Below are 11,824 nucleotides of genomic sequence, written 5' to 3' on the forward strand. Positions count from 1 at the left end.
GTGTCTTTTTCTTTTTTCACCCCTTTCATTTTTCTCTTTGTATTGGATCGGGTCTCCTGCCCTTTCCTTTTTCCCAGGTTATTTCAACGAACACATCAAAGCACACCTGATTGAAGCTCCAAACATTCCACCACTATGAGCAAAGAGAAGCTTTGCAGAGGACTGATCAGTGGGATAGAGCAGCCAAATACGCAACAACAGAGAGGATGTGACACATTCCAAAAACACCTCCTGAAGGGCCAGGCCCTGGACAGCGTGTGACCCATTTTTAATATAGTAGTGTTCACATGTACAGGATACATAACCAGCTATTAAAACACGTAAAAGACAAAAACCTACCCAAAATGATGAAACGGAAGAATTCTCCTCAAAAAAAATTCCAGAAAGAAATGACAGCCAGAGAATTGCTCAAAACAGATATAAACAATATATCTGAACAAGAATTTAGGATAACGGTCATAAGACTAATAGCTGGGCTTAAAAAAAGCATAGAAGACAGCAGAGAATCTATTGCTGCAGGGATCAGAGACCTAAGAAATAGTCACAATGAATTGTTTAAAAATGCTATAAATGGTATGCAAAATAAACTAAATACAGTGACAGTGAGGATGGGAGAAGCAGAGGAGAGAAAAGGCAAAGAAGTCAAACTTTCACTCTTTGCAGATGACATGATACTCTATATGGAAAATCCGAAAGACTCCACCCCAAAATTGCCAGAACTGGCACAGGAATTCAGCCAAGTTGTAGGATATAAAATCAATGTACAGAAATCGATTGCATTTCTATACAACAATAATGAAGCAACAGAAAGAGATATCAAGGAATCGATCCCATTTACAATTGCGCCAAGAACCATAAAATACCCAGGAATAAACCTAACCAAAGAGGTAAAAGAAATATATGCTGAAAACTATAGAAAGCATATGAAAGAAACTGAAGAAGACACAAAGAAATGGAAAAACATTCCATGCTCTTGGATAGGAAGAACAAATATTGTTAAACTGTCAATACTACCCAAAGCAGTCTACACATTCAGTGCAATCCCAATGAAAACAGCACCAGCATTTTTCACAGAGCTAGAACAAACAATCCTAAAATTTACATGGAACCACAAAAGACTCCAAATAGCCAAAGTAATGGTAAAAAGAAAACCAATCTGGAAGTATCACAATCCCAGACGTTAGCCTGTACTACAAAGCTGTAATCATCAAGACAGTATGGTATTGGCATAAAAACAGACACACATACCAATGAAATAGAATAGAGGACTCAGAAATAGACCCACAAATATATGGCCAACTAATGTTTGACAAAGCAGGGAAGAGTATCCAGTGGGAAAAAGACAGTCTCTTTAGCAAATGGTGCTGGGAGAACTGGACAGCAACATGCAGAAGAATGAAACTGGACCACTTCCTTACACTACACACAAAAATAAATTCAAAATGGCTGAAAGACCTAAATGTGAGACAGGAAACCATCAAAATCCTACAGGAGAAAATAGGCAGCAACCTCTTTGACCTCAGCCGGAGCAACTTCTTATTTGACATGTCGCCAAAGGCAAGGGAAATAAAAGCAAAAATGAACTATTAGGACCTCATCAAGATAAAAAGCTTCTGCACAGCAAAGGAAACAATCAACAAAACTAAAAGACAACTGACAGAATGGGAGAAGATATTTGTAAGTGACATATCAAATAAAGGGTTAGTTTCCAAAATCTATAAAGAATTTACCAAACTGAACACTGAAAAACAAATAACCCAGTGAAGAAATGGGCAGAAGACATGAATAGACACTTTTCCAAAGAAAACATCCAGATGGCAAACAGACACATGAAAAGATGCTCAATATCACCCATCATCAGGGAAATAAAATTGAACCCACATTGAGATACCACCTCAAACACGCAGAGTAGCTAAAATTAACAACTCAGGAAACAATAGATATTGGCGAGGGTATAGAGAAAGGGGAACCCTCTTGCACTGTTGGTGGGAATGCAAACTGGTGCAGCCACTCTGGAAAACAGTATGGAGGTTCCTCAAAAAATTAAAAATAGAATTACCCTACCACCCAACAATAACACTACTAGGAATTTATCCAAAGGATATAGGAGTGCTAATTTGAAGGGGCACATGCAACCCAATATTTATAGCAGCACTGTCAACAATAGCCAAATTATGGAAAGAGCCTAAATGTCCATCAACTGATGAATGGGTAACGAAGATGTGGCTTATATATGCAATGGAATACTACTCAGCAATGAAAAAGAGTGACATCTTGCCGTTTGCAACAACATGGATGGAATTGGAGGCTATTATGCTAAGCAAAATAAGTCAGTCAAAGAAAGACCGGTATCATATGAGTTCACTCAGATGTGGCATTAGAGAAACTTAACAGAAGACCATGGGGGAAGGGAAGGAAAAATAAGATACAAATAGAGAGGGAAGCAAACCATGAGAGACTCTTAAATACAGAGAACAAACTGAGGGTTGATGGGGGTGGGGAAAACGGATGATGGGCACTGAGGAGGGCACTTGTTGGAATGAGCACTGGATGTTGTATGTAAATGATGACTCACAGGAATCTACTCCTGAAGCCAAGACTACACAGTATGCTAATTTGACAATCAATCAATCAATCAATCAATAAGAAGGAAATGAGGGAATATGTCATGTGGCTATGTGTACAAAATACTTCTAGGCCAAGGGGAGTGCACAGCAAGTACAAGGGACTCTAGGCAGGAGCATGACTAGCATGTCTGATGAATAGCAAGGCCAATGGCTGCAGTGGAGACAAGTGGGCCAGGCCAGGACATAAAATCAGAGAAGTCACGGAACTTGAGATCACATAAGGTCCTGCAGACTTTTGAAGGGGTATTGGCTTTTACTGAGCTAGAAAGCCATTTGATGATTCTGAGGAGTGCTATGACCCAATTTTCATGATTCAATAGCTGGTTAAATGGGGAAAACAGACTCTGGAAGCAAGGGGCTTAGAGTCATGCAGCTATAGACCAAGGAAAAGTAAGAATTTCCAGCAAGAAGAGGCGGGGAGAGCACAGCTCTGCAGATACCTTCATTTCAGACTTCTAGTCTCCAAGAGTCTGAGGATCCATCCTGTTGCTTCAAACCATCTAGTCTTTGTTTACAGTGGCCTTAGTAAACAAATACATGCATAATCCTAATTTAAAATATTCAAATTTGTGGGAAGAATCTTTTGATGGAGCTGTTTTTCATCGAATAGATTTATATTTTGGAATGCAATGGCATAGAATTGAGAAGACCTGTATCTACTGTATCTAAACATGGCAAGATATTAGAAAAGTCATAAATAGAAACAACTTATTTGATGACATGTAACAAGTATTTGTCAAAGAAAGGTACTATGAAAGGAGACACTAAACAGCAACTGTGAAAATATTTAGGCTAAAATATCTTCACATTTCAATATGAAAAAATCTAGAACTGAGACCATGTTCCATTTAGCAGTTTGATCTGAGCTTGCCAGGTGCTTTGGTATCTGTAGGGAAAGTACTTTCTTGAAAGCTAAAAATACTACTGTCTAAGGAAAAAAAGTAATAAGGTTTGCAACTTAAACAAAAACTGCAGCAAATTTAATTTTAAATTTTTTTTTTTCAACGTTTTTTATTTATTTTTGGGACAGAGAGAGACAGAGCATGAACGGGGGAGGGGCAGAGAGAGAGGGAGACACAGAATCGGAAACAGGCTCCAGGCTCTGAGCCATCAGCCCAGAGCCCGACGCGGGGCTCGAACTCACGGACCGCGAGATCGTGACCTGGCTGAAGTCGGACGCTTAACCGACTGCGCCACCCAGGCGCCCCCTTTTTTTTTTTTTAAATTTTTTTTTTTTTTTTTTTTTTTTTAGCAAATTTAATTTTAAAATTAAGTGTAAGATCTTTTTTGTCCAGAAAATGATCACTATCGACATATTAAAGATAAGGCTAGGAAACTGATTCAAGTATATGTACCAAGAATTCAGCATGTGTTAAAAGTTAGTAATCACATAATTAACATAAAAAATTAAACATATTATAAAATTAAGATCAAAATTTTCAATTGTCTAAATGCATAAGGGTATATAAATTACCACTTAAAATGTGAATTTTGAAGATACTTTTGAACAGGACTCTTTTATAGGTCCTAATATATTTACAAATCAATAAATATTCCAAATATGTCATTTTCACTACTTTAACATCTCTTTTTCCTCCTAAAAATGTGGTTTGGTCAAAAAATTATTTAGCCACATTGCCATTAATACACACCAAAAGGGCAATTTGACTTAGGTATTTTTCACAAGTTGCACCCTGTCATTACTTGCTCAGGCAACATTTCCTGAAAAGGTAATGTTGCAAGTGACCCCCAAAGAAGGCAGGACATAGAGCTCTCTGTTTCACCATTCTCCCCTCATTGCTGGGCTGGTACTAACATGTGACTTCATTAAAAAACAATTAAGTCATAGTGGGGGGCGTGGTGAGCAATAAGGGCAGGATAATGCTGTATAAATTACTTCCTCCAAGCCAGAAGTCAGTCCTGGTTCACCATTAATAGTGTAAAAGATTTCAAAATGGAGCAAGTGAGCCTAACTCAGTCTTTTCACAACTAGATGGAAAAGCCACAAGGGAGGAGGAATTTATGCAGGTCCTTATTGGAGGAACTATGAACTTTTTGTCAGTTAGAAGCCCTCTGCCTAGACTTAACTTCCTCCTCACCCAGACACCTGAATTGTTCCATTCTTTACTTTGGAAGAAGCCAATGGGGTTTAACAAGCATCAATCCCTTATTTGCATATTAACCCAACCAATCCAAATTAACCTAGTTTCAATCTGTTTTGTATCAAGGACCCAAATAAGAGCTGCACTTGTGACTTTTAGTTTTTGTAACTCTGTCCCCTCTTTGTCTTCCTCCAAACAGAAGTCAGATTTCTACCTGAATCTGGGTTTCCCAAACTGCAATTCTAATTGCCCAAATAAATGTCCATTTGCTTGCATTTCCAGTGACAGGAGCTAGAATATGGTAGCACAAGTCACTTAACGGCTCTGAAAGGAATGCAATTTCCTCATCTATATAATGGAAATGTTCTCTGTTTAACTTACAGAAAAGGATTTGGCTAAAAGTTGACTGGCTGATTTGCAAAAATTGCTTTTAAGTGACAGATGGTGCCAATACTCAAGTACCCGGCAGCAATAGGAGACCAAAAAGCCACCATTTAGTGTTGTTTCCAGGAGCCTGTTTACTCATCCGTATTTTCCAGGAAGTAAACTATAACCATCCTAATCTATGGTTACTAGAACTAAATGTAGTATTTAAGGGAAAATAGTAAATAGAAGGAAAAAAAAAAATCACTACTTTTCCTGGGTATCAAAATACTCCTTCACAAAATAGTAAAATAACAAATAAAGTCCACCCAAGATCGAGTGTATTTAATTTGTATACTTGGCATCTTGTGTCTGCATCTAGGTTTCAATCTCATTTTCGGCCACAGCTGTAATTAGAGCTGCAATGGACTGTTTTATGATCTATAAAGATGAAAAGTCCAGTACAATCATTAGCAGTTAAAATTTCTCTGGTCATACCATAGCTTAATCGCTGTGTATTTTAGGACTCCATCTGGAGATTTTGAGTTTGAATTAATAGAAATGAAACGCAAGGGAACCAGGCCAAAATTATATATGGAGTAAAACCAATCACTAAGTACTAGGGAGCCTTTTGAAGTAAATAAAATGTTTTTAAGTGAATGAATACTTAGGAATGTTAAGTTTATGGTCTTTTACAATCATTTCACTTCCCATCCTAAATACTATACTTACACCTTAAAGTTATTTTATCAGAAATTACGCTTTGGTAAGTCAGTAAGAACATACCTAAGAGCAAGTTCTTTTCATCATGCATCATTCTGTTACTCAATTTTTCAACTCAACTCTTTCAGGACCCTAATGTGTAAATCAGAACATCAGTAGCTACCTAAACAACATCTATGCTTATTCGGAATCTTAGATGCTAAGTTTTGTAACATAAGAACCCTTGGGCAGTCTGCTCAATCATAGGGATAGCTTCTCAGAACAACCTTTTGAATGTTTAATATAAAATACACAAGTTTATAAGGAAACCAGTTTTACTGAAATATTGTTCTCACTTTTTTTTAAGCATTAAATAACAGCATGTAGTGGCAGGTCTAATAACTACCATAATAAAGCAGTGGTGTGTATGATATTTTGAGATCTTTGCATCAACTCTGTAATATTAAAGTATCTCCGACTTTTATTGGCAATTATCTGAAATACTGCTAATTTTACTGTGGTTTGTTGCCAACATTCACAACTGAAGAAAATGCTAAATTTGTTAGAGGTTAGTGATGTCCTATCTAAGTTTATGGATCCCCTAAAATCTATCCAGAAAGTCTCAGGTTAAGAAATACCCTTCATTAGAGGAATCTGACAAGATGATTTTTTTCTGACAAAATATTTTTAAGATTTATATGCAAAATTAGCTTTCCTGATTCACAAAAGTTCTACAACATTTGATAAATGTTTTCAAGAAGAGGAACAATAGTGACATGTCAACAATGCCAAATTACTTACAGAGAGCAAAGCACTGGGTAGACCATTCAGGTTCAAACCCGGTCTTCACCATTTATTTACTGTTAACATGGGCAAGTTATTTAATTTCTCTAAGCTTCAATCACACAATCTACTAATTAGGAATACTAATAGTCTACTTCAGCTGTTGTGAGGATAAAAGGATATACTTATGCAAAAAATCTCAGCAGAGTAAAGGCTCACTAAACACTAAGAAGAATTTGTTTTTTAACAACACACTGGATTACTTAAAGGCAAGATGATATTCATTGCAGGTTTTCATAACCAAAGTGGGGAAGACAGCTAATTTAAACTATATATACCCTAACTTTAGAATTATGAATCTTTGGATAGTCTTTTGGTTCTAGGCACACTCTGTAACGTAATTACAGAAACCTACATAGATCATTTTCGGATCATTATGTGAACAAACCTCATTGGTATGATGTTGACAAGACCATGACCTGAATCTGAGAATAAATGATTTCCTATGTTCTAAGAACTAGACATTAAACGATAGCAAGATGGTCATGTAAGCTTTGACCAACGGACTTAATGTAATAGAATGTAGCCAATAAAATGTTAGTAAAAACAGTAGCAACACAGGAATGCACTGATGTAATGTTAAGTGGAGTAGCTGGATAATACCCAACCCTGAGTTCTTGGACACTAATTTAGGGTTAGATTATGTTCCATTCTGACCACAAAGTTTCCTACCTTTTAGGTGTATTTTTCTCTGGTCCAAATTGCACTTCTTAATAGTTAATCTCATTTATTCTAATCATTAATTTATCCCACTCATTTGACATTTCAAATTTCTCCCAAGTGCCTCCCTCCCTATACCTCCCTCTCCAAGCCAAACTATCTTTAAAAACTGTCTTCGGCTCTATGGAATTTCATTAAGAGTCTGTGACCATGGAAAAGTAAGTGTTTTTGTCTTTTTCCTACTGTTTTTATCATCCCATCAAGGTATTAACATGAAAAAGATAACATTCGAAAAAGAAAGATTCAGATCATTAAAGAAACTGCTAAATTATCCCTAAAACCATGACTAAGTAACAAGATCTGAGATTAATAGTAGTGTTTTTTCATCTATTGATCCATTTTAATCAGAAAACTTGATTTTGGAGATATTACATTAGAACACATTATCTCTGAACAGCTGGGATACAGACAAAGAACTCAGATATAAGACAGTAAATGGTGAAATATTTAGATTCTTTTTTTTTTTTTTTAATTTTTTTTTTAACGTTTATTTATTTTTGAGATAGAGAGAGACAGAGCATGAAAGGGGGAGAGTCAGAGAGAGGGAGACACAGAATCTGAAACAGGCTCCAGGCTCTGAGCTGTCAGCACAGAGCCCGACGCGGGGCTTGAACTCACTGACCGCGAGATCATGACCTGAGCCGAAGTCGGCCACTTAACCGACTGAGCCACCCAGGCGCCCCTGAAATATTTAGATTCTAAATTTAAAGTGACATTGAGAACTGCTTAGAAATCAATACTGTAGCAACAGCTATCTCATTAAATAGGTAAGGCATTAAGACAGGAAAACCGCACAATCACATTTTCCAACAAAATAGGATTTTGAGAAACTGCTTTTGCTACTCGTTGGAACTCTTATCCTAGTTGAAATCAGTCTGTGGAAAATCAGCTTTAGTAAGGGTCCTAACTGGAGTCTGGGTCCTTCAAGCTTCCCACAAGGGTAAGAGGATCTTTAAATCAAATAATTCTATTGCAGAGATGGAAACACTGAATAAGTACTAGAGGGGAGAATCTGAATAAAAATGAACAGCCTTACTGATAAACTTGAGCCTGTTTTTCAGTTATTAAATTCAACTCCCCCCTCTACGAGCCATGAATATTCAACTAACATAAACCAGTATCTTTTACTAGCTTCAAAATTGTGTATATATATATATATATTTCAATGCTGGCCTAGCTGCAAAATTTATAAAGCCATTGGCAACGAGACATAAAGAAAGGTGAGGTTTCTGTCAAGAGCTGTAGGCTGGTACACACAATTTTACAAATACTAAAATAGCATTTTAGCAGGAGGGGGTGCCAAGTTTATGATTTTACGATTTTAGGAAATCACTTTGCAATAGCTTAGGATACCCATTTAATTACGAAAATGAGTTCAGGGGGGATGATCTAAAGCAGCATTTGGGAAGTCCCTGTTTCAGGATATCTGCAAATCTGCTTTGACCGTGGCATTAACATATAAGGTCTGTACCTTCCCCTCCAAATGGGAACCGCTTCTGCCTAGCTCCATACACGGAAAGCACTGGGCCAAAGACTCATGTGGTATTTATAATCCGACATGTTGAGTTGTACACTCACACAGCAAGGCAAAATAGTACAAACTTAATCACTAAAAATTCTTTATTTTTAACTTTTTGGCTGTTTGGGTAATTCATTTCAAGGAACAATAGTGGGCAACAAATAGAAGGGCTTATTTATTTCTTTGACAGTAAATATATTTTCTTCCAATTAATATCTAATTTCTCATGAGTTACTAAGAAAAAAAAACTCACTGTAAATTTTAAAAATAAGAGAAAACTCAAATGATACTTCAAGATTTTATAATTTTCAAATTCTGTCAAAGATTACTTCTTGAAATTCCAATTAAAAAAAACTTAATTAAAAAAGCATTATATGTTCCGCTATCATAGGTATCTAGTCAAAAATATGAAAAAGAATCAAAAATGTTTTTTCATTTTCATTTAAAGCTCCATAGAGCTCAGAAACTAATAAATCTGTTAATTTAGAAGAGTCAATACTGGGGAAGGAGTTTATCAAACTCCAAGATAATTTTCAGTAAAAATAACACTAAGGCTCAAATTTCAAGTCAATAGAAATGATATCAGATATAAAGCACATTCACTACGAAGAACTAGACAACTAATAAGTAGCTATATATTTTAAAAAAGATGACTGAGGATGGGGACAAGTGGGGAGGCAGACAGTGGCGACCTCTGGAAGATGGAATCTCTTCTCTCTGCTGGTCCTAGAAGAGAAAAGAGACACCAATAAGCATCAACACACTGTCCGAATTCCTCCCCACCCGAGACCCAGCAGTCCACAGGTGTTTCTCAACCTGACAGCCAACTTCAACTTCATAGATGGTATTCAGTGCCAAGAGGATGTCAAAAACACCACCCTATCCTGACTTGATTACAGCTGCCTTAAGAAAAATAAAGACTACCCAAAGTACTATTTATAGCTATTATCTATATCAAATGGGGCCTAAAGCAGCTGGGTTGAAAGTCATACTACTCCTTTTTATTAAGACTAGCTTTCCAAAACTATTGCACTCAACTATTTTAAATTATAAAGAGACAATTAAATATAATCTAAAAGATCTGAATTATCCCTTTGCTTGCACACATTTGTACAAAGCAAGTGGCTACAAGCAGATGTTTGGGTTATAACCGTTGTGACTCTCAATCAACGCACATGGAGAGGATTGGGGTGATGGGTCCTTTACACCAAGTTGACAAAGGGAAATTCAACAACTTATATAATTTGGAAAAGATTATCCTCACTCCACAAAGAAGCTCTAGAACAAATGAAACTCAAAACATAATTACCTAGAGTGACTAGAGTACATAATACCTTCAGTTCTGCAATTCAAACAGCATTCTACAGAATCTGCTTTCCCTAGGGAGTACAGCTGGTAATTCCAAAACAACTGGCAAATCCTTGCAGACACCATACAGCTTTCACAACCAGAACTCAGAATCAGTTACTTTCTCCTGTCTTTGTGGAAGAGCTAATCACTGGAAACACGTCTAAAGTAAACCCAATATGAAATATTCTTTATTATTTTAGTCACTCAAGCCTGAGGCAAATATATGTATAAAATGATGAGTTAATCAATTAAAATGAAATAAGTACTAGCTATGTTTCCACATTATTATTACTTTCTCCCAGGTATTGTGCTGCTCACTGGGGATGCAAAAAATAAGATACAATCTCTGAGCTCATAGAACTGCCGTGAACGTGCAATACTGGAAGCCCTGAAAGTCTGAAAACTGAATCTCTTGTCGACTCGCTGGCTCTGGGTCAAGGGAATATATTTTTAGATTCTTAAGTCTAAGTCTGCAACTCCAACAAGTGGATGACGGCAACGCGAAGAGGCCGGGGCACCACTGTATAGAAGAGTTAAAACCACAACACGTTTCGTACGCGCAGTGTACTAGCTGGCAACAGGGTCCAAAGAGATGCAAAGAGATGCAATGATTCTAAGACTGACTACTTCAATGTTAAGATTGAAGAAGTTAAGGAAGCACCACACAGACTGAGAAAATCAAAAGACTGAGAAATCAAGATTATGTTTGATTTTGTGATATCGCTACGAATTTTAGGGCTGAAGGAGACCTCGGAGTTCCCATCAACAAAGGAATTCAGAATCCCAAACACGAGCAAACCATCTGAACAATGCCCACTCCTTTGTTTACAAAACACAACAATAACCAAACCAAAGCAACCGCTAGAAACGAGCAGACCACCTGTTTTTAGGGCACCTTTCCTGAGGGCCTCCAATGTCTTCCTAAATCACTCCACTGTACCTGCTGCAAAGTAAGAATATTCTTGGCGCCAGAGCCCAAAGCCGATCTCGTCCGAATTGCCCGACTTGAGGTCGACGCGACCAGTCCGCGAGGCCCGCAAGGTCAATTTCGGAGCCTAGGCAGGCCGCGCCCCCCAGCCCTGCGGAGGCGCGCGGCCGCCCGAGCCTCTGGCCTGACGCGGGAGAGCTCGGCCGGCGCCAGCAGCCCGCGCCTCGCCGCCCCGCCCGCAGCCCGCGGCTCCGCACGCGCGGGCACCCACACCCGAAGACAGCGAGCGTCCGGGGCGCTCGTACCTCACGCCGCTGCTCCGAAAACCCCGGGACGCGCAGCCGGTTGCTCCCGGCGCCCCCAGGGGCAGCACCACGCTCCCGCCGAGCATCAACACGCGGCCCAGGCGACGGCGGAGCAGGGAAAAGCCGCGGGCCGGCACTGCCATGGCCGCGAATCGCCGGCTTCCGGACGGAGACTCCACCTCCCGCCGCTGCGGTCCTCGCAGCTGCAGGCCGGGCTCCGCCCCCACGCGGCCGGGCCGGAGAGCGGGTCCCTGCGGCAGCCGGTTCCGGGCGCCATGCCGGGGCGGGGCCCGGAGCCAAACTCAGGGCTGGGGGCGGGCCCGAGAGACACTGGGAGGCGGGGCCAGGAACCAAGCTCTGAACGG

At 39.0% G+C, this 11,824-nt stretch overlaps 1 protein-coding gene across 2 annotated transcripts in view; it reads right to left on the reverse strand.

The window, feature by feature from the left end:
• MTHFD2L (methylenetetrahydrofolate dehydrogenase (NADP+ dependent) 2 like) overlaps nucleotides 1-11,619 on the reverse strand; it is a 145,433-nt gene extending 133,814 nt beyond the window's left edge. Inside the window, exons 1-2 of one of the 2 annotated variants that reach the window (XM_042984384.1) lie at nucleotides 11,460-11,619; nucleotides 9,260-9,602 (exon numbers count right to left, since the gene is read on the reverse strand). In XM_042984384.1, the coding sequence (XP_042840318.1) occupies nucleotides 9,497-9,602; nucleotides 11,460-11,602 (249 nt within the window). In that variant the 5' untranslated portion in view covers nucleotides 11,603-11,619 and the 3' untranslated portion in view covers nucleotides 9,260-9,496. Of the gene's footprint in view, nucleotides 1-9,259; nucleotides 9,603-11,459 lie in introns of those variants that run through there. The other variant, XM_042984385.1, reaches the window with a different exon arrangement.
• Between the last annotated feature and the right edge of the window lie 205 nt (nucleotides 11,620-11,824).

Source organism: Panthera tigris, chromosome B1 (genome assembly GCF_018350195.1).
Source record: "Panthera tigris isolate Pti1 chromosome B1, P.tigris_Pti1_mat1.1, whole genome shotgun sequence".
NCBI lineage: Eukaryota > Metazoa > Chordata > Mammalia > Carnivora > Felidae > Panthera > Panthera tigris.